Genomic DNA, 24047 nt, shown 5'->3' with positions numbered 1-24047 from the left:
AAAATGCAGAGGAAATGTGGGATACTCTAAAAAAGGTGCTTGATTCACTAACTATTGAATACATTCCTAAAGTAACTAAGGGTAAATTCAACAAAAAAAAGCCACCATGGTTGGACAAAAGTAAGGTCAGCTATCAACAATAAAACCAGAGCCTTTAAATTCTATAAAAATAACTTGAATGAGGAGGCGTTCGCAAAATACAAAGAATCAAACAAAACTTGTTAAGGGGTAATCAAAGCAGCTAAAATATTATATGAAGAGTGCATAGCCACTGAAAGCAAAACCAACCCAAAGAAGTTTTTTAAATACATAAATAGTAAACGTTTAATTAAGGAAAACATAGGCCCACTAACTGATACTAGTGGAAAAAGTGTTACTGAGGACAAGGGAAAAGCAAAACTGTTAAATGAGTTCTTCTCATCAGTATTTACTAAGGGAGAGCAGACTGTGGAACAAACATTTACCACAAACGGGACAAATAAGCCAGATCTCATTGTGGATTTCACGCCGAAAGAAATAATACTGAGGCTAAGCAAACTCAAAACAAATAAATCACCAGGGCCAGATGGGATTCATCCGAGGGTATTAATGAAATTAAGGGATGAACTAGCTACCCCCTACAATATATCTTTAGCAAGTCACTATCGTCAGGTATAGTACCAAAAGATTGGAGAATAGCAGAGGTAGTGCCAATATTCAAAAAAGGAAAAAAGGAAGATCCCGCTAATTACAGACCCGTTAGTTTAACATTAATTGTGGGTAAACTATTTGAAGGATTTTTAAGGGATGGTATCCAGGAATATTTAGACCATCACCGTCTACTCAGTACTAACCAACATGGGTTTGTGAAAAATCGTTCATGCCAAACTAATCTACTAGGGTTCTATGAAGAGGTTAGCAAAAACCTCGATAATGGAAATGCTGTAGATGTGATTTTCCTAGATTTCGCTAAAGCATTTGATACTGTCCCACACAAGAGATCGATTAATAAAATGGAGAACCTAGGATTGGGTGAAAATATCTGCAGATGGGTAGGGAATTGGCTATGTAATAGAGAACAAAGAGTGGTTGTGAATGGTGCCATATCAGATACGATACCGGTACTAAGTGGAGTGCCCCAGGGTTCGGTTTTGGGGCCCATTTTGTTTAACATTTTTATTAACGATATTGGGATAGGGTTACTCAGTAATGTATCCATCTTTGCGGACGATACAAAACTTAGCAAAGTCATCAAATCATCAGAAGACATCACCATGCTTCAAAATGATCTTGCAATTCTAGATGAGTGGGCAAAAAAATGGAAGATGAGGTTCAATGTAGATAAATGTAAGGTTATGCACCTTGGGAGACACAACCAGTGTGCAAGTTACAACCTTAGCGGAGAGGAACTGGGTAATTCCATACTTGAAAAGGATCTAGAAGTCCAAATAGACAGCAAACTGGGATGTAGTGCCCATTGTAATGTAGCTACAAAAAAGGCCAACAAAATTCTGGCATGTATTAAGAGGGGAATGGAAACTAGGGACTCAAGGGTAATTATGCCACTGTATAAAGCATTGGTGAGACCTCACCTCGAGTACGGAGTGCAGTTCTGGGCCCCACACTATAAAAAGGACATCATTGAATTAGAAAAAGTCCAAAGGCGAGCAACAAAGCTTATTAGGGGAATAGAGAATTTAAGCTACGGGGAGAGATTAAGCAATTTGGGACTATTTACATTGGAAAAGAGGCGTTTAAGGGGGGACATGCTCAACATGTACAAGTATATCAAGGGCCAATATAAGGAACTGTCACACACCCTCTTTTCTACTAGAAAGGAATCTAGGACACGAGGGCATGAGTATAGATTAGAAGAAAAAAGATTTAATTCAGCTAGTAGAAAGAATTTCTTTACGGTCAGAACAGTCAAACTCTGGAACTCTCTTCCCAGAGAGGTGGTAACGGCTGGCTCATTAAATGCGTTCAAGGCAAAGTTGGACAAACATTTACTGGAGAAAAACATCCATGGGTACAAATAAGAAATATAATCTGTCTGTGAAATATCAGAACCTACCAAATCAGCAATGGATATCTATACCAGGTTGAACTAGATGGACGCAAGTCTTTTTTCAGCCTTACCTACTATGCAACTATATATAACACATAGTACTGCCCATTACATACTATATAACACACCGTAATGCCCATTACATACTATATAACACCATAATGCCCATTACATACTATATAACACACCGTAATGCCCGTCACATACTATATAACACACCGCAATGCCCATGACATACTATATAACACACCGTAATGTCCATTACATACTATATAACACATCGTAATTCCCATTACATACTATATAACACAGCGTAATGCCCATTACATAAAATATAACACACCGTAATGCCCATGACATACTGTATAACACACCGTAATGCCCATTACATACTATATAACACACCGTAATGCCCATTATATACTATATAACACCGTAATGCCCATCACATACTATATAACACACCATAATGCCCATTACATACTATATAACACACCGTAATGCCCATTACATACTATATAACACACCGAAATGCCCATTACATACTATATAATACACCGTAATGCCCATTACATACTATATAACACATGGTAATGCCCATTACATACTATATAACACACCGTAATGCCCGTCACATACTATATAACACACCGTAATGCCCATGACATACTATATAACACACCGTAATGCCCATTACATACTATATATCACACCATAATGCCCATTACACATTTGACACATAAGTGCCACTTACCTACATGCTCGATGCCAAGGGGCTTCATGCTCGACTGAATCTGCTTGGGTGCGGGAGGGTGCTTGCAGCAGGGTGGGTGCAGTAGGGTGGGAGGGTTGTGTGTGCACCCCCCCGCCTGTGCTTACAGCCAGCCAGCCCGCCCCCCCACCCGCCCCGCTCCGCTCGCCCGCGTCTCTCCGCTCGCCTACCAATTTTTTTATGCATATAAGTATTTTCGGGATTTACTTTCTTGAAAATACGTAAATTCGTATTGATATTGATGGCACATAGGAATCACCATTCAAACGAATCCTTCAATAGATTTCTAATTTACTAAGCGGCTTTATTGAAAATACTAATAAGAGGTAAACGGACGCTAATTGCCGGCCAAATACGTCAGGAAAATACATTAATTTTTCTGGCATATTTGACAGAAGCCTGCACGGATCAGTCAGATCCGTGCAGGCTTCAGTGTGAAGCCTGGTGCTGTCCCCGGTGACCCTGGGATGTGGGTACTGGGCTGATTCAAGTGTAAAACATATATATAAAAAAAACATTGGGCTTTTCTGTGGAACTATGAGTCCCAGCAAGCCTGGAATGTACACTGGGAGAGCCCATTAATGGGCTTGCTGGGACTCTTAATTCCACAGCAAAACCAATAGTTCAATAAACACACTGACACATAAGAAAAATAAAGCTTTATTTCACACAGAGCCCATGCATACTGATACTTACCTATGTTGCGCCCGTAGGTAGGTCACCCTTCGTCCATCCATCGGTGGTCCAGTCCTGAATAAATCCATAGGGTGACCTGTGGAAGGAAATTATACTCACGGCTAGGGCCCGACTGGGACTATAAATAGGCCCTGGCATTTAAAGCACACATGCCCACTTTGACATCATCTGAGACTTGGCATGGACTCCTCCCCTTCCTACTCAACTCCTCCCCTTACTATTCCTGACGCCTCCTACCTCATTGCAGCCCCCCTCCATACTTTTAACAAAAAGTGTGCGTGATGAAGGCGTGCATCTAAAAATATAGGGATGTGGTTTGCTAGGAAAGAGAGAAAATAGGAATTTGGTACTCACTGTTAATTCCCTTTCTCCGAATCCATAGGGGACACTGAAGTCACTACGCTGGGGATAGAGTGATGCATTGGAGGAGTCGGCACTTTAAGAAATTGAAGTGTGGCATGGCTCCTCCCCCTCTATCCTCCCCTCAGACCTCAGTCTTAGTTAACCGTGCCCGAGAGGAGAAAAGAGACCAGGGAATCTCTGACAGAGAGAGAGAGAGTTAAGAACAGTAAACATAACATAAAGTCAACCATAACTGCAGACAATCGCATGCACAACTAAACTAGCATGCGCACTGAACACACCCAAACCCAGTCAAGAACAGCGCCGGGAGGGCGTTCAGTATCCCCTATGGATTCGGAGAAAGGGAATTAACGGTGAGTACCAAAATCCTATTTTCTCCTTCATCCAAGGGGACACTGAAGTCACTACACTGGGGACGTCCCAAAGCCATCCCCACGGGCGGGAAGGCGCTGGGCATCCTGCAGCACAGCACGGCCAAAATTAGCACAAGAGGCCGCAAAAGTATCAAACTTATAAAATTTGATAAATGTGTTTGGGCTAGACCACGTCGCTGCTCTACACAGCTGAGTCAAAGAGCCACCTCTTGCTGCTGCCCAAGAGGGTCCCACTGAACGTGTGGAGTGGGCTGAAACTTTATGAGGCGGAACCTGAGCCGCCTGCACATACGCTTGCTTTATGGTAAGACAGATCCATCTTGCCAGAGTTTGTTTGGAGGCCGGCCAGCCCCTCTTGGCAGTAGCATACAGAACGAATAAGGAGTCTGACTTCCTGATCTCCTTGGTTCTGTTTACATAAATCCGCAAGGTGTGAACTACATCCAGTGATTTTGATTCACCCGTCAGTACCGGAACCACAATAGGTTGGTTAAGATGATACGCCAACACAACCTTAGGAAGGTAATCCAATCTAGTCCGAAGTTCCGCCCTATCCTGGGAGAATACCAGATAAGGGGACCGGCATGACAGAGCACTAAGGACAGACACCCTTCGTGCCAAGACAAGAGACAGAAGCATAATCGTCTTCCACGGGAGAAGACGGAGATCAATGGAGTCCAATGGTTCAAAAACACTGGACTTGAGATAATCAAGCACCAGAGGCAAATTCCAAGGCTCCTCCAGGGCCCGAACAGGTGGCTGGAGCCTGAGTAATCCATTCAGGAAAGTCTGGACCTCCGGAATGACTGCCAAGCGTCGGTGAAAAAATATCGACAAAGCTGACACTTGAACTTCAAGCGAGCCAAGCCGGAGGCCCGCTTTAAACCCCACCTGTAGGAATCGGAGTAACCGAGAAAGACAGAAATCAGACATGGGAAATTTCCGGTGCTCACACCACGCCACATAAGCTTTCCAAATTCCATAATAGTGACGGGAAGTAATCTCCTTCCGAGCTCTGAGCATCGTTGGAATGACCGTTTATGGGATGCCACGTCTGCTTAACAGCACGGTTTCAACAGCCACACCGTCAAATGCAGCCGCGGTAAGCCTTGGTAGACTAATGGCCCCTGCAGAAGAAGATCGTCCCTTGGAGGAAGCCGCCAAGGCTGGTCTATCAGGAGCCCCTGAAGATCGGCGTACCACGGCCGACGAGGCCAATTCGGCGCCACCAAGATCTCCGTTACAGATTCCCTCTTGATCCGTTTGAGTACTCGCGGACACAACGGGAACGGTGGGAATATGTAAATCAAGGGATAATCCCAAGCCACGGTTAAGGCATCCATTGCCACTGCCGCTGGCAGGGGCGTAACTACAGCTTTGTGGGCCCCATAGCAAATATCTTGAAAGTCCCCCCCATGAAAAAAACACATCGGCCTCCAAAAAAAAACCCCATACTCTGCACTGCAGGCATAGGGGCGCATTTATCATTATAAAGCGATGCCGGCGTGATAACATCGCCGGGCATCGCATTGCGGTATCATCTGATACCGCCTGGATTTATCAAATTGAAGGTGCAGGGACAGGGCTCCAAAAGGAGCCCGTCCCTGCGAAGCCCTGACCCGGAAGCCGGGGGTCTGCGCATGCGCGGTTACGTGCTGACCCCCCCGCGACTCCGCTGACCGCACTGCCGCTCGGGCAGTGCGATATGCACTCATAGGCTACAATGGGATATCGCCATAGCAGAATGGCGATAGCCCAGGGGTGCGAAGCCGGGCTGCCCGATGTTGATACATCGGGCAGCTTCGCATCCCCCATAGAAACCTATGGGGGATGCGGCCGGCGGCGCTGCAGGGGGGGATCGCAGCAGGGATCGGAGATTCTTGCTGCGGTCCCCTTTCATACATTTCAGTGAAACTTAATATTTGCGGTTAAGCCGTTTTCGGGGATTTAGCCGCAAATCTTACTTGATAAATGGGCCCCTTACCCCTTTACCACCATAATGTGGTGCAGTACAAGTTTTCATCTGCTGGAGGGGACAGGTATATTCAGGGCAATAGGGAGGTGACAGTGAGATGCAGGGCAGTAGGGAGGTGACAGTGAGACGCAGGGCAGTAGGGAGGTGACAGTGAGATACAGGGCAGTAGGGAGGTGACAGTGAGATACAGGGCAGTAGGGAGGTGACAGTGAGATACAGGGCAGTAGGGAGGGGATAGAGAGACCTTAGGTGGAGGGGATAGTGAGATGCTAGGCGGTGGGCAGGGAATACGGAGATGTTAGGTGGTTGAGAGCGGGTAGAGAGACCCTAGGTGGTGGGGAGAAAGACACTGGGGGATAGGAAGGGGCTGAGAGGATAGTGAGACGCCGGACAGCAATTACGCTCGAGTAACCAACACCAATAATCACCAATTACATTTCTACATATAATAAATTATTTTACATTATACATACAAGTGGGGTAATTACATTTCCATAGATATAAACACAAACTTTTCCTTACCTCAGACTGCCTGCAGCTGCTCCTCGGAAATCTCCTGGCTGACAGGCTGCCACTATAGAGAGGCTCTCGACTCTCTGGTCATGCTGGCAGACCAGGAGATAATTACCACCTCAGTCTGCCATTTGCGGTCACTGTGTGTCCTGGCTGGGCCGTGGTCATGTCCCCTATCAGTCAGATCCGTGCAGGCTTCAGTGTGAAAAAAAGAGATAAATAAATTTAAAAAACGGCGTGGGGTCCCCCCCTCATGGCTGTAACCAACACCAGGCACAAAGAGTCGGTCCTGGTTGTAAAAAATCAGGAAACAATTTGAGTAGGGTTTCACTGATTATTTACAACCAGCACCAGGCCCCAGGGCCGCTCCTGGTTCCCAAAATGCAGGGGACAAAATGAGTAGGGGTCCCACATATATTGAAAACCGAGCCCAACCAGCCAGCAGATTAATGCCACAGCCGGGGGGGGAAATTTTTATACAAGTCCCCCAGTCAAAGCATTCATTCCTACCGACCAGTCAGCCTGGACAGGGGTCCTGGGGGAGTAGGGACCCCCCCAATAAAGGGGTCCCCCCCTCCAGAACTTACCTGCCCAGGATGAAGCCTGGTGCTGTCCCCGGTGACCCTGGGATGTGGGTACTGGGCTGATTCAAGTGTAAAACATATATATAAAAAAAAAAATTGGGCTTTGCTGTGGAACTATGAGTCCCAGCAAGCCTGGAATGTACACTGGGAGAGCCCATTAATGGGCTTGCTGGGACTCTTAATTCCACAGCAAAACCAATAGTTCAATAAACACACTGACACATAAGAAAAATAAAGCTTTATTTCACACAGAGCCCATGCATACTGATACTTACCTATGTTGCGCCCGTAGGTAGGTCACCCTTCGTCCATCCATCGGTGGTCCAGTCCTGAATAAATCCATAGGGTGACCTGTGGAAGGAAATTATACTCACGGCTAGGGCCCGACTGGGACTATAAATAGGCCCTGGCATTTAAAGCACACATGCCCACTTTGACATCAGCATCTGAGACTTGGCATGGACTCCTCCCCTTACTACTCAACTCCTCCCCTTACTATTCCTGACTCCTCCTACCTCATTGCAGTCCCCTCCATACTTTTAACAAAAAGTGTGCGTGATGAAGGCGTGCATCTAAAAATATAGGGATGTGGTCTTGCTAGGAAAGAGAGAAAATAGGAATTTGGTACTCACCCTTAATTCCCTTTCTCCGAATCCATAGGGGACACTGAAGTCACTACGCTGGGGATAGAGTGATGCATTGGAGGAGTCGGCACTTTAAGAAATTGAAGTGTGGCATGGCTCCTCCCCCTCTATCCTCCCCTCAGACCTCAGTCTTAGTTAACCGTGCCCGAGAGGAGAAAAGAGACCAGGGAATCTCCGACAGAGAGAGAGAGAGTTAAGAACAGTAAACATAACATAAAGTCAACCATAACTGCAGACAATCGCATGCACAACTAAACTAGCATGCGGACTGAACACACCCAAACCCAGTCAAGAACAGCGCCGGGAGGGCGTTCAGTTATGGTTGACTTTATGATATGTTTACTGTTCTTAACTCTCTCTCTCTGTCGGAGATTCCCTGGTCTCTTTTCTCCTCTCGGGCACGGTTAACTAAGACTGAGGTCTGAGGGGAGGATAGAGGGGGAGGAGCCATGCCACACTTCAATTTCTTAAAGTGCCGACTCCTCCAATGCATCACTCTATCCCCAGCGTAGTGACTTCAGTGTCCCCTATGGATTCGGAGAAAGGGAATTAACGGTGAGTACCAAATTCCTATTTTCTCCTTCATCCAAGGGGACACTGAAGTCACTACGCTGGGGACGTCCCAAAGCCATCCCCACGGGCGGGAAGGCGCTGGGCATCCTGCAGCACAGCACGGCCAAAATTAGCACAAGAGGCCGCAAAAGTATCAAACTTATAAAATTTGATAAATGTGTTTGGGCTAGACCACGTCGCTGCTCTACACAGCTGAGTCAAAGAGCCACCTCTTGCTGCTGCCCAAGAGGGTCCCACTGAACGTGTGGAGTGGGCTGAAACTTTATGAGGCGGAACCTGAGCCGCCTGCACATACGCTTGCTTTATGGTAAGACAGATCCATCTTGCCAGAGTTTGTTTGGAGGCCGGCCAGCCCCTCTTGGCAGTAGCATACAGAACGAATAAGGAGTCTGACTTCCTGATCTCCTTGGTTCTGTTTACATAAATCCGCAAGGTGTGAACTACATCCAGTGATTTTGATTCACCCGTCAGTACCGGAACCACAATAGGTTGGTTAAGATGATACGCCGACACAACCTTAGGAAGGTAATCCAATCTAGTCCGAAGTTCCGCCCTATCCTGGGAGAATACCAGATAAGGGGACCGGCATGACAGAGCACTAAGGACAGACACCCTTCGTGCCAAGACAAGAGACAGAAGCATAATCGTCTTCCACGGGAGAAGACGGAGATCAATGGAGTCCAATGGTTCAAAAACACTGGACTTGAGATAATCAAGCACCAGAGGCAAATTCCAAGGCTCCTCCAGGGCCCGAACAGGTGGCTGGAGCCTGAGTAATCCATTCAGGAAAGTCTGGACCTCCGGAATGACTGCCAAGCGTCGGTGAAAAAATATCGACAAAGCTGACACTTGAACTTCAAGCGAGCCAAGCCGGAGGCCCGCTTTAAACCCCACCTGTAGGAATCGGAGTAACCGAGAAAGACAGAAATCAGACGTGGGAAATTTCCGGTGCTCACACCACGCCACATAAGCTTTCCAAATTCCATAATAGTGACGGGAAGTAATCTCCTTCCGAGCTCTGAGCATCGTTGGAATGACCGTTTATGGGATGCCACGTCTGCTTAACAGCACGGTTTCAACAGCCACACCGTCAAATGCAGCCGCGGTAAGCCTTGGTAGACTAATGGCCCCTGCAGAAGAAGATCGTCCCTTGGAGGAAGCCGCCAAGGCTGGTCTATCAGGAGCCCCTGAAGATCGGCGTACCACGGCCGACGAGGCCAATTCGGCGCCACCAAGATCTCCGTTACAGATTCCCTCTTGATCCGTTTGAGTACTCGCGGCAACAACGGGAACGGTGGGAATATGTAAATCAAGGGGTAATCCCAAGCCACGGTTAAGGCATCCATTGCCACTGCCGCTGGCAGGGGCGTAACTACAGCTTTGTGGGCCCCATAGCAAATATCTTGAAAGTCCCCCCCATGAAAAAAACACATCGGCCTCCAAAAAAAAAAAACATACTCTGCACTGCAGGCATAGGGGCGCATTTATCATTATAAAGCGATGCCGGCGTGATGACATCGCCGGGCATCGCATTGCGGTATCATCTGATACCACCTGGATTTATCAAATTGAAGGCGCAGGGACAGGGCTCCAAAAGGAGCCCGTCCCTGCGAAGCCCTGACCCGGAAGCCGGGGGTCTGCGCATGCGCGGTTACGTGCTGACCCCCCCGCGACTCCGCTGACCGCACTGCCGCTCGGGCAGTGCGATATGCACTCATAGGCTACAATGGGATATCGCCATAGCAGAATGGCGATAGCCCAGGGGTGCGAAGCCGGGCTGGCCGATGTTGATACATCGGGCAGCTTCGCATACCCCATAGAAACCTATGGGGGATGCGGCCGGCGGCGCTGCAGCACGGATCGGAGATTCCTGCTGCGGTCCCCTTTCATACATTTCAGTGAAACTTAATATTTGCGGTTAAGCCGGGGATTTAGCCGCAAATCTTACTTGATAAATGGGCCCCTTACCCCTTTACCACCATAATGTGGTGCAGTACAAGTTTTCATCTGCTGGAGGGGACAGGTATATTCAGGGCAATAGGGAGGTGACAGTGAGATGCAGGGCAGTAGGGAGGTGACAGTGAGACGCAGGGCAATAGGGAGGTGACAGTGAGATACAGGGCAGTAGGGAGGTGACAGTGAGATACAGGGCAGTAGGGAGGGGATAGAGAGACCTTAGGTGGAGGGGATAGTGAGATGCTAGGCGGTGGGCAGGGAATACGGAGATGTTAGGTGGTGGAGAGCGGGTAGAGAGACCCTAGGTGGTGGGGAGAAAGACACTGGGGGATAGGAAGGGGCTGGGAGGATAGTGAGACGCCGGACAGCAATTACGCTCGAGTAACTAACACCAATAATCACCAATTACATATCTACATATAATAAATTATTTTACATTATACATAGAAGTGGGGTAATCACATTTCCATAGACATAAACACAAACTTTTCCTTACCTCAGACTGCCTGCAGCTGCTCCTCGGAAATCTCCTGGCTGACAGGCTGCCACTATAGAAAGGCTCTCGACTCTGTGGTCATGCTGGCAGACCAGGAGATAATTACCACCTCAGTCTGCCATTTGCGGTCACTGCGTGTCCTGGCTGGGCCATGGTCATGTCCCCAATTTGCCACTTAAGTAGAGGTGGCCATGAGGCTCTGCTGACCAGGCGCGGACACCTGCCTTCCCCCCCTCGCGCCACAGCATTAGCTGTCCCATGGATCACTCCGTCGGCCGGTGCCAGACATCAACGGTTATTCGGCCATCCCCCCCCCCTAGGCGCCGCTACCCGGACTCACCGGACATCCCCTCCCTGACAGCCGTTGCTTGACATCAATGCTGCGGACACCTGGAAACCCCTGCCGGCTGCTGTGCCTGCATCAGCATTCTCCCACCCCCCGCAGTTTGCGCACAAGGTCAGTCAGGGCCGGGGCTAGGGTGTTCAGCGCCCCCCTGCAAACTGTAAATTTGCGCCTCCCATACTTTACAGAAAGGCAGCAGGTGCAGAAGGCGCATGCTTCAAAAAAAGGGTGTATAATGTCCATAGTAGTAGTGCCTCATACACTCATAATATGCCAAGTAGCAGCAGTACCATGACTAGACAATTTGATGGACCTGTGGCAGAAAAGGAATTGTGCCCCAGCCCCCCACACACACACACGAAAACACTGTGAGAGTGCTCGCCAAAGTGACTTTGTGCGGGAGGGGCAGGGCCACATAATAGTACCAATTCAAATCACGCTGCACAGTAGTGTGTTATTCACATTACACCACACAGTACCACTTGTACACATTACGCCAGGTAAAGCCCCTTTGACACACTGCACCAAGAAGAGCCCCTTAGAAACACTATGCCAGGAAAAGTCACTTAGCCACTTGGATACACAGCACCAGGATTATGCACACCATATTGCCAATTACATATCGTCACACACTGTAATGCCCATTACACATTATGCCACACACCATAATGCCCCTTGCATATTAAACCACAAACAATAATACCTATTACACATTATGTCACACATCTTAATGCCTATTACAAATTATACCATGTAAGGTCCGCTTACCTACATGCTCATTGCCAGAAGTTACATTCTCCTTGCCTGGGGCTGCAGACGCACAGTGCCCCAGCGCTCCTGGAATCTGCACTTCCAGATAGCGCTGGGTGCCCTGACAGATGCTCCTGTCTCCTCTAACATTTTTGGAGGGGTACAGGGTCTCGGTGTGTTCGCGGACAGAGGCACAGAGCCCCCTGCTCCCTTATCCTGGCTCCTGTTTTTCTCCAGTCGCCGGGGATCCAACAGGTGCTAGCTAGTGGAGTGAGCACCTCTCTGGCTTGATGCACCCCCATCACGTTTAACACGCTTACCAGGTTCTGCTGCCCAGGGGCGTAACTAACTATTTAGAGCCCCCCGCCGCACGTTTATTCGGCACCCCCCGCACACACCTAACTTGCCCCCCCCCCTTCTTACCCGCGGTCTGCGTCTCGCCCGGCTCTCTGTCGGGACCTGCCTGACCATCACGGTCCCGGCCGGCTCCTGCTGCTACAATGAAAACTGACTCTTAGAAAATGGCTGCCCCCATACTGCAGACAGAAAACTGTCTGCAGTATGGGGGCAGCCATTTTCTAATTGTCAGTTTTCATTGCAGCAGGAGCCGGCCGGGACCGTGACGGGAGGAGCCCTAGCTGCCCGGATATTTAGAAATAATGATGATGCTGCTCACCGCTCAGTGCAGATTCCCCCATCATTCCCCAGGGAATCCTGCTTTACGCTGCCAGTGCTGCGGCCTGTCATACAATATGACAGGCACAGCGGCGGCCGGCAGCAACACCACAAGCAAGGTGCAGAGCAGGGAGCGAGCACCTATCCAGCCTGGCGCCTCCCTGCTTTGCATACCTTGCTGAGCGGCTAGCGCCGGCCCTGAGGTCAGTGACCGCTGGTCATACAGGCGCCAGCCCCGGCCTGCACTGCTCTAGGCCACAAGAAAATTATAAATATATATAAAACATCTGAATGGTGCAGGGGGTAGCTTGCTGGGCTCGCGCCCCCCCCCCCCCGGGCACCATAGCAAGTGCAACCACTGCACCTACTATAGTTACGCCACTGGCCGCTGGGTCCCGTGACCTATACTATATGTGATACCTGAGCGCTGTGTTCTGTTCTATATGTGATATCTGAGCGCTGTGTTCTGTACTATATGTGATACCTGAGCGCTGTGTTCTGTTCTATATGTGATATCTGAGCGCTGTGTTCTGTACTATATGTGATATCTAAGCGCTGCGTTCTGTACTATATGTGATATCTGAGCGCTGCGTTCTGTACTATATGTGATATCTAAGCGCTGCGTTCTGTACTATATGTGATATCTGAGCGCTGGGTTCTGTACTATATGTGCTACCTGAGCGCTGGGTTCTGTACTATATGTGATATCTGAGCACTGCGTTCTGTACTATATGTGATATCTGAGCGCTGTGTTCTGTACAATATGTGCTACCTGAGCGCTGGGTTCTGTACTATATGTGATATCTGAGTGCTGCGTTCTGTACTATATGTGATATCTGAGCGCTGGTTTCTGTACTATATGTGATATCTGAGCGCTGTGTTTTGTACTATATGTGATATCTGAGCGCTGTGTTCTGTACTATATGTGATATCTGAGCGCTGCGTTCTGTACTATATGTGATATCTGAGCGCTGCGTTCTGTACTATATGTGATACCTGAGCGCTGCGTTCTGTACTATATGTGATACCTGAGCGCTGTTTTCTGTACTATATGTGATATCTGAGCGCTGGGTTCTGTACTATATGAGATATCTGAGCGCTGCGTTCTGTACTATATGTGATATCTGAGCGCTGGGTTCTGTACTATATGTGATATCTGAGCACTGCGTTCTGTACTATATGTGATACCTGAGCGCTGTGTTCTGTACTATATGTGATATCTGAGCACTGCGTTCTGTACTATATGTGATACCTGAGTGCTGTGTTTTGTACTATATGTGATACCTGAGCGCTGCGTTCTGTACTACAGTATATGTGATATGTGAGCACTGCGTTCTGTACTATATGTGATATCTGAGCGCTGGGTTCTGTACTATATGTGATATCTGAGCACTGTGTTCTGTACTATATGTGATACCTGAGTGCTGCGTTCTGTACTACAGTATATGTGATATCTGAGCACTGTGTTCTGTACTATATGTGATATCTGAGCGCTGGGTTCTGTACTATATGTGATATCTGAGCGCTGGGTTCTGTACTATATGTGATACCTGAGCGCTGTGTTCTGTATTATATGTGATATCTGAGCGCTGCGTTCTGTACTATATGTGATATCTGAGCGCTGGGTTCTGTACTATATGTGATATCTGAGCGCTGGGTTCTGTACTATATGTGATACCTGAGCGCTGTGTTCTGTATTATATGCAGGGGTTAAAGTGGGCCGGAACGCACCGGAACTGAGTTCCGGCAGTTCAAATTGAAGCCGGAACTCAGTTCCGCCTCCTTCGCCCACCCAGCCTGCTGCTGCTGCCGCCCTGCCGAGGATCCATATGGATCTCTCAATGCGCGGGGACAAGCCGATGTGGGTGCTACTGCTGCGGCTGCCGTGACTCTGTGTCTATGTGCCCCGCTTGGCGCTCACAGTCACAGCCGCCTGTCACAATAGAGACTCTATTGAGTGACAGGCGGCTGTGACTATGAGCGCCGAGCGGTACACAGCGCCGGGCGGGGACTGACCTGACTGCCTCCCCCTCCTGCTGTTCGGATTGGCCACCAAGGGGGGACAGAGGAGGGACCTGCGCTTATGCGCAGGCTGTCACGGCAGCAAGCTAGAGCGGAGTGGACGCTGTGCAGCCTCGAGTCCAGCGCTTACCACACGCTGCCTTCGCTAGTAGTAGCCCCCGCCAGGAATCACATCAGACAAGTTGGACAAGTTCAACTATATTACCCCCAACAAGTAAGTCTGTGCTTCTGGCTTCTGTGGGGAGGTGGGTGGGGGACGCGGAGGGATTGAGTTAGGGAGGGAGGGGAGGGGGGGGGGGGTTGGCGTTGGCGGGCCTTTTCTCTGGCCTCGGCGCCATTTACCATTTTACTGCGCAGTGCGCACTCAGTCTGCTTCTCCTCCACCTCCTGCTCCAGCCTCAGGCTCTGTGACCATTACCATTTTGTTGGTGAGTTAGTGTACAGTACACTAACTCACCAACAAAATGGTAATGGTCACAGAGCCTGAGGCTGTGTACACTGTGTACTACTGACTGCACAGCTGTTATCTCAATGATGTGGGGCCTGGGGGAGCAGCAGTATGTCCAGATCAGTGCAGGCCAAAGCAGCGGAGAGAGCAGGAAAAAGATCAAGGTGAGGGGCCCTGTGCTGGCCATGACATCATTGGTTTTATAATTCTGTCACTTTAACACATGTGCCAATGTTGTATATGATGTCCTTATTCTGCAAATGATGTCATGTTGGGGTGTGATGCAGGGTATGTGACATGCGGCATGATGTAGGGAACGGAACCTTGCAGCATGGTGTGGGGTTGTGCAGTGTGATTTAGGGGATGGAGATGTATTGCGTGATGCATGGGGTTGGAGATGTGTGGCGTGATGTACTGTAGGTGACAGGGACATGCAGTGTTATGTAGGCGGTGAGATGTAGAGTACATAGACTTGCAGTGTGATGTAGGGTACAGGGATGTGCAGCGTGATGTAGGGTACAGGAATGTGCAGCATGATGTAGGGAATGGGGATGGGCAGCGTGATGTGGGAGACTCGGACGTGCAGTGTTATGTAGGCGGTGTAATGTAGATGTGCAGTATGTAATGGCTATTACGGTGTGCATAATCCCCATGTTCCAGAAAGCCATGCCCTAAATTTTTCAGCGCGCCTACGGCGCGCATTGTTATGGTTCTTACTTTTTTTGGGCTTGTTTGCCACTTTTCACCATAATTTCAATTAGGGGTGGCATTATGTGCCCCACATGATTCTATTCATGGGTGTGTGTATGATAGACCAGAAATGTAAAGCTTGTAGGGTGGCGCTAACACCCTAGCACCCATCCTGGCTGTGACATATATTGTTGGGGGGGGGCGCGAATGGCAGCAAAGGTGAGTTCCACCACCTCCCCAGGACCACTTTAAGCACTGATTATATGTGATATCTGAGCGCTGCGTTCTGTACTATATGTGATATCTGAGCGCTGCGTTCTGTACTACTGTATATGTGATATCTGAGCGCTGCGTTCTGTACTATATGTGATATCTGAGCGCTGGGTTCTGTACTATATGTGATATCTGAGCGCTGGGTTCTGTACTATATGTGATATCTGAGCGCTGTGTTCTGTACTACAGGTATATGTGATATCTGAGCACTGGGTTCTGTACTACAGGTATATGTGATATCTGAGCACTGCGTTCTGTACTATATGTAATATCTGAGCGCTGGGTTCTGTACTATATGTGATATGAGTGCTGTGTTCTGTACTACAGGTATATGTGATATCTGAGCCCTGTGTTCTGTACTATGGGCCTTATTCTGGTTGGTTCTTCGGGATGCGCGTTCTTTCGGAAATGACCGAACGCCACGCATGGCGGACATTCTAAGAACACACGCCCACAGGTCATCCGCATCCGTTCGGACGAACTCTTTAAGAAGAGGGAGTGTCTTCAGACTGCATCCAAACGTGCGTGTGCGGTGGGAACTCAGAGTCTGCATGGTCTTACTGCGTCCGAACGGACGGGAATCTGACCGTACGCACCAAGTTGGTGTATTTGCGCAAACCTCAGTAATCTATTCGGAAGTCATGCTTATTTGGACACATTTATCCAATTAGGGTACCTCATAACATATATATTTATTTTTAATGAAATCAATTATTACGCCCATATTACGCCCATATTTCCCGAGGGAGTTCGGTGCACATTTGTAGACGGTATTGGTGAGAACGAGTGCGAAGACACTGCGTTGCACATGCGCATTGCGTTGCCTACGCATGCGCAGATAGCTAAAAAGCGCCCTCCGAAAGAATTTTGGAACGGACCGCACCAAACAGAATAAGGCCCCAAGTTACAAACCCACTGAACAATCATAAAATAAATTGCTCAGTAAGTGTATAACACTCCTAGTAGTGGGCCAGGTAAAAGACCAGTGTACGAAATAAATATGCACAAAATAATATTTCAAATGTGATACAGTACAAATAAAAACTACACACAGAAATTGGTCAAAAAAATCCCTGTACGAATACCACTAACTTTGGTCGTTCAGCAGGCGGGACGTTGATGCTGCGCGCCAAAATTTTCGGGGTCGTGGCCTAATTTGGGGGCGTGGCCTATGCTTGCGGCTCTTCCGCGAGGCCACGCCCCCATTTTGCCGCTATGGGGGCATGACCCAGAGGCTCTGTGAGCCTCTAGCCATGCCCCCAGCCCCCTGGCTGCGGGAATAGACGCTGTACGCATGCGCACAGCGTTTATTCCCCGCTGCTTAGCAGTTGACAGGGGGGGACTCCCAACAGCCCCCCCACACTGCGGGACACTGCCGCCCGCGGGTGGGACAGCGGGACAGGCCCTGACAATCGGGACTGTCCCGATAAAATCGGGACTGTTGGGAGGTATGTATCTGGCGTGCAAATACCAGAGGTCCAATACCCAATAAGAGCATAATTTATATGTAAAATCGTGCACACACGCCAATACTTCCTTCCCTCCCCTGATCAAATGAACACAATCCCAAGCTCTGAGAGAGCTTGAAACAAAATCGTACACACACACTTCTCTTTAAAGGGGGAATATACTGAGCTAAGAGCTAACCAGTAGAAACAAATTGGCAATAATAATAGCCAGTATACATCCCTATGTGAAATATATCAAAGGAGAAAAACTGGGCTGTAAGCCAATTATGCTGCTTTCAGACCGCTTATCTGGCTTTGACCCTGTATTTGGAAACGTTTCCAAAAACGGGTCTGCCAGATAAAACCCCTTTCACACCGCAGCACTTAAACGGTATATTACCGTTTAAGTGCCGATTTTTTGACACTGGCAGACCCGTTTTTGGAAACTTTCCAAATACAGGGTCAAAGCCAGTGCAGCCTTCAGCCCTCCCCTCCGTGCAGCCCCCCCCCTCGCGCGTGTCGACCGAGAGCGTGTCGACGCCCCCCGCGCATGTCGACGCCCCCCGCGCATGTCGACGCCCCCCGCGCGTGTCGACCCCCCCCCGCGCGTGTCGGCGCCACCCCCCCCCCCTGTCGACTTACCCCGTGTGGGTACCTCCGTTGTGGATCGGCACTGCAGCTCAGTATGCTCGGAAAGCACTTATGAAAAAAGTGTCTTCCAGAAAATGGCTGCCCCATAGGAAACCCAGTTTAAAAAAACTGTCTTTCGTATGGGGGCAGCCATTTTTTGAAAGACACTTTTTTCATAAGTGCTTTCCGAGCATACTGAGCTGCAGTGCCGGGAACCACAACGGAGATATCGGCACGGGGTAAGTCGACACGGGGGGCGCCGACACGCGGGGGGGACCGTCGACACGCGCGGGGGGCGTCGACACGCGCGCGGGGGTGTCGACACGCGCGCGGGGGGGGGGCTAAAGTGCTGTGAATACTTAATGAGCACTCATTAAGTATTCACTGTGCTGAATTTAGGACCCAGCTCATTGGCTGGGTCCTAAATACCGTTTCAGAACCGATTTTGAGCCTAAAATACCGGTTCTGAAACGGGTAGGACCCTGCATTTTAACCGGTTAGAAAAAACGTTTTTTTCTAACCGGTTAAGTGGTCCTGCACCTTTCAGACCGCACACATTACCGTTTTAAAACGGTAAAAAAACGGCAATATACCGTTTTTAAAGTGCGGTCTGAAAGGGGCATAAAAGGCAACAGTGTATATGTATGAATAAACAGACCCAGTGAACATTCCTAGGAAAGTAGAATCAAATACAGTGCAGCAGAAAACGGACTCTGACATCTTTTTAAAAATCTATTCTTCACTTTTTCTCATTCTTTGTATGAGCACCATGTCTAAATGTATGTGATTTTAACTCTTTATAGGTGCGTACACACGGGGGCGATTTTGTACAATACCGCGGGAAATATGGTCGCATATTGCCCGCGATGGGAGTGTGCACCGGCGATATATCGGCTGGTGCGCACTCCCGTTTTTACCCCTGTAGTGATCGCTGGTCACAGGAACATGCTCCTGCGACCAGCTGATTACCACTGCCGGGCTCCCCCGGCAGTTTCTTTTTCATCAGCGACCATCTCTGGTCGCTGATGAACAGGAGACACAGAGCAATATATTGACTCAGTTAATACAAATAATACAGCAAATATAAGATACAATACAATATACTTTTTCTCAGTGTGCACTCAACCAGTGTAACTACTTTTTTGCATAATCTTCTGTGCTATCATTTTTCTATATATATTACAGTTACCCTGAGTGGCACCCCCGCAAGATACGCAAAATAGCAGGCAACATAGGTCCAAAATATTAGAGACCTCACTTAGAGTGTGCAGACAAATACCCTCCCCGTCCTCTCCCCCTTATCTACTTCCTTTCATGTCCCCTGCCTCCCTGTGCAACCCCCACCACCACATGTCCCCTCACCTTTGTCGTGCAGCCTCCTGCTGTACTGCCCAGACCAGTGACCTCCTACTCCCTGCACCTCTTCCGGGTATGTTAGTACATATGCGATTATTATTTATGCGGTAGCCGGAGATGTGCGGTGGAGAGGGGCTGCGGATGTTACTGTATCCGGGGGGTGGGGTGGAGAGTTTGTGGTCTAAAAACGGTCACATATCAAAGTGAAAGTAAAAACTGTCACAGCTCAAAGTGAAAGTACACTGCAGAAGCCGCCATATTTACGGGCTTACTAGTTTATTGAATAAAAGTGAGTACCTGGGAGCGTGGTCCGGCTTCAATAGATTATACAGAGTATTAATTTCCCTTAATACCCGCCCCATACAATATGGAAAACCCTTGTATTACATAATATTACACCCTTCGGATGAGATTAATATTCCGGCATATTGTTCTACTTTCAGCAGAGTTGTCTGAGACCCGTAACACCTTCTCCTAATCTGCACTATTTTATGGCTCTGGCCTTGCTGACTATGAGAAACACCATAGACCAGGGGTGTCCAAACTTTTTGAGACGAGGGCCAGATTTGGTGAGGTGAAAATGTGGGGGGCCGACCATTCAGCCTGACATTCTTTGAATCATTAATCACTCTGCCCCCATTCACTGTATGTCCCCCAGCCTGCCCCTCCTTCACTGTATGTCCCCCATTCACTGTATGTTCCCCACTCTGCACCCATTCACTCTGTCCCCAGCCTGCCCCCTTCTCTTAATGTCCATCAGTGCCTCCATTCATTGTATGTCCCCAAGCCTGACCCTCCTTCACTGTATGACTCCCATTCACTGTATGCCCCCCATTCACTATGTACCCCACTCTGCCCCCATTCACTGTGTGTCCCCCAGGCTGCCCCTGCTCCCCCTTCTCTGAATGGCCATCACTGCCTCCATTCACTGTATATCCCCCAGCCTGACCCTCCTTCACTGTATGTCCCCCACTCTGCCCCCTCCCTTCTCTGTATGTTTCCCAGCCCCTTGTGTGAGCCAGAGGACGGAGAGGCAAAGCAGGCACTGTAAGGACAGGAGATGCTTGTGCTCCCGCTGCTGCCCTCCTCTGCTCTGCATGTTACGGGAGCAAGCTTCCCCTTTGCTGCCCCCCTCCCCAAACACTGCTGTCACTGTGATTGTGGAGTAGGGTGATATACGATTGCAGCAGCAGAGGTAGGACGCCAAACACATCTGACTGTGGCGGCCGGCACCTCCTCACTGCAGCAGACAGCAAGGTAAAGACGCGCTTGCCAGGGCCCCACCTTAAGTGTCCTGTGCTGTGCTTCCCACATCTGATGCTGTGCCTGCTTCCAGCTGGAGGCTGCGGGCCACTTGAAATGACAGCAGGGGCCGCAATTGGCCCCCGGGCCTGACTTTGGGCATGCCTGCCATAGACTGTGTGATTGTGATGGCTCAAGAGGAACCAGTTTCTAGGCAGTTCCTGCGCTGGGAACCATTAGGACAGTCTAGGACAAGCCTGGCCAACCTGTGGCTCTCCAAATCCCAGCATGCCTTGCCACAGTATTAACAAATCCTTGTAGCAAAGCTGTGGCAGGGCATGATGGGATTTGTAGTTTCACAACATCTGGAGAGCCACAGGTTGGCCTGGCCTAGTCTAGGAATTATTCTGGGAATGACCAGATCTACAGATAAGTAGATTTCTGCTTACATGAGCCTCCGGTCTCATCTGTGCTAAAGGAAAGGGGGCCTATATTCGGTCGACAGCCCATAGGGCGACATGGCTTATGTTGACAGGGACCTTAGGTTGACCTGCCAAATGGTTGACATAAAAAAATTCTCCATGGTTTTTAAAAGCATTCTTTTAAAAAAGCGTTTTTTTCATACCCAACCATCCACTAGGGCGCGGAGGGAGAATAAATGCCCAAAGTATGACGTACGAAACAAGACATGCGAGGGGACGTGGTACACTTATACGGTGTCCATGTCAATGTAAGTCGACATAGACACCCCCCAAAAACCTCAAAATGTTGACCTTTTTCATGTCGACCTAAAGTCCACGTTGACCTTTAATAAGTGACGACCTATGGCCTGTCATCCTAAAGGTGTTGACCCAATGACCCACAACCAAAGATATATGTATAAGACTACATAGAGTATATACTGTACGTGAATATACGGCAAACAGTATTATGCAGTTGACATTATTATAACTTAGTTAACCCCAAGGTTTTGGGTGGAAGTTATTCCCCTTTCACACAGCATCCGCGACCCAGGATATTGCCGGTTTGATGACATACCAACACAGGATGTGGAGCGGTATGAAAGGGCCTTTTTAAAAAATTTCCCGGGTCCAGCAACCCGTAATTCTGACCCGGGTTAAAAGAAGGGTTAATACCGGGTGTAGGGTTAATCCCGGGTCCCGTTTACACTTTGTAGTAGGCAGCGTCAGCTCCAAGTGCTGCCTCGTCCCCACCTCTGATGCACCTCTGCTCAACCCCGCCCATATGTGACATCAGCGACCGGCTTATTGCCGGGTTGCTCTGAGGAACTAAACATTGCAAATGCCGGGTCGCTCCCAGGACAGACCCGTGTTCAAATCCCTGGTGTGACCCGGCATTTGCAATGTGAAAGGGATATTACTGTTTGAGGAACACATTAATTAAATAACAAATAGATCTCACCTCTACAATTGTGTTAGGTCTGTCAGTGATTATTGTTCATGATAGCTGAATACACAAAGAAATACATTAGTAATATCCAATTGTTCATTTTCCACAGTAAATTAATGTTTTATGATATCTTGCACATAATCTCCTTGTTGCAGTATTTATTTTAGTACTTTTATGCAGGAATTCTTGTACACATAGAAGGCGGCGTACAGGGGCTCAGTGAAGGTGGCGGAGAAGGTGTACAGGTGTCTGATGGGGTCACACAGCTGATAGAAGGACAGACGCCCGGCCTCATAGTCCAGGTATATTCTGACTGTCTGCACAGGAGACTCTGGATATATTTTGGTATGTATATTGTTATGACATACTCCAAGTTTTTCAATAAAGTACAGGCTCCAGGACTTGTTATTATAACCAATAAATGATTCATTACCATTACTCTTTCTCTCCATACTGTGACCAGCCACCCCTATCATCCATTTATCTGCCTCACTCACATCCACTTCCCAGTAATGTCTCCCAGATGAGAAGCTACAGGAACTTATCACCTGCCGCACAATAAACCTCTCTGGTCCATCTGGTCTGCGCTGATTTACATCAGTACAAGAAGCAGATCTGCGATCCTCTGATATAATAATGCTATTATAGGCCGTCTTTATATCCAGCAATACATCAGCTTTCTCCATCACTGAGAGATGTCTCTTTATCTGTAGATCCATCAGACTATCAGCCACGAGGGAAAGTCCTCTGCGCAACATCTGTGAGATTATTCCCTCATCCACACAGCCAGCCACATTTACATCACTGGTGACATCACAGCTCATGTGACTGATGACATCACCTCCTGGATCTTTCTTCAAGACAGTTAATGGATCAGTGATGCTACACATCTTCTCAAGGCTACTAATCTTCCTGCACAGCTCATCCTTCTGTGTCTCCAGCTGTGTGATCAGATCAGAGACTGAGAGAGACATCTGTTCTACCTGTCTGGAGATCTCATCCAGGACCTCCCTCTCCAGGGTGTCTAACTTCTCCCTGATGTCTCTAAACAGATCAGTGACTCTCTCAGTGACTCTGGTGGCTCTCTCCTTCTCCTCTCTCCTGTGATCCTGCAGATGCTGCACTCTCCTCTCAGTTTCCTCTCTCTCAGACTTCAGGGTCTCAGAAACTGCTCTCAGTGTCTCTTTCTTGTTCGCAGAGGCCACAGTCAGAAGTTCCACGTGGTGACCCCGGTGGTCCCCAGCCACCCTGCAGGATGTACAGATAGCAGCAGAGTCCTCAAAGCAGTAATACTTCATCATCTCCTTGTGTACGGAGCATTTACTGCCCTCAAAGGAATCAGTGGGTTCAGATAAAACATGTTCAGCAGACTTACTGTGTTTGCTCAGGTGTTTGTCACAGAACGAAGCGTCACACAGCAGACATGTTTTAGCCGCTGGCACAGGAGGGTCACAGTAAGTACAGAAGATCGGGGTCGGCTCTGGCTCTGGCAGGTTACATAGGAATCTCTCCACAATGTTCCTCAGCTTCCTGTTCTTCTCCAGTGCAGGACGTTCCTGATACTCTGCTCTGCACTCCGGACAGGAATAGCCCCCGGCCCCCTCCTGTGTATCCAGCACCTGTACAATACAGTTCCGGCAGAAGTTGTGGCCACATGTCAGGGATACGGGGTCGGTATAAGTGCTCAGGCAGATGGAGCAGCTCAGCTCAGCTTCCAGGTCTGCAGACGCCATTCTAGGAAACAGGAAGAAACGAAACTTTCTGATG

At 48.6% G+C, this 24047-nt stretch overlaps 2 protein-coding genes across 2 annotated transcripts in view; one reads left to right on the top strand and one right to left on the bottom strand.

Moving 5' to 3' along the window:
• The window catches only part of LOC146021088 (uncharacterized), an 8978-nt gene extending 5405 nt beyond the window's left edge, over positions 1 to 3573 (top strand). The window contains exon 3 of the mRNA XM_083154888.1: positions 3533 to 3573. Coding sequence (XP_083011014.1) covers positions 3533 to 3573 — 41 coding nt within the window. The remainder of the gene's footprint in view (positions 1 to 3532) is intronic.
• The window catches only part of LOC146019919 (E3 ubiquitin/ISG15 ligase TRIM25-like), a 25416-nt gene extending 1369 nt beyond the window's left edge, over positions 1 to 24047 (bottom strand). Inside the window, exon 1 of the mRNA XM_083152576.1 lies at positions 22293 to 24047. Coding sequence (XP_083008702.1) covers positions 22439 to 24013 — 1575 coding nt within the window. The 5' untranslated portion in view covers positions 24014 to 24047 and the 3' untranslated portion in view covers positions 22293 to 22438. The remainder of the gene's footprint in view (positions 1 to 22292) is intronic.

This window comes from Crinia signifera, chromosome 7 (assembly GCF_055691185.1).
Source record: "Crinia signifera chromosome 7, ASM5569118v1, whole genome shotgun sequence".
NCBI classification, from domain to species: domain Eukaryota; kingdom Metazoa; phylum Chordata; class Amphibia; order Anura; family Myobatrachidae; genus Crinia; species Crinia signifera.
Note: the sequence above shows the minus strand (reverse complement) of the source record. Positions and strands in the feature narration are given on the sequence as shown.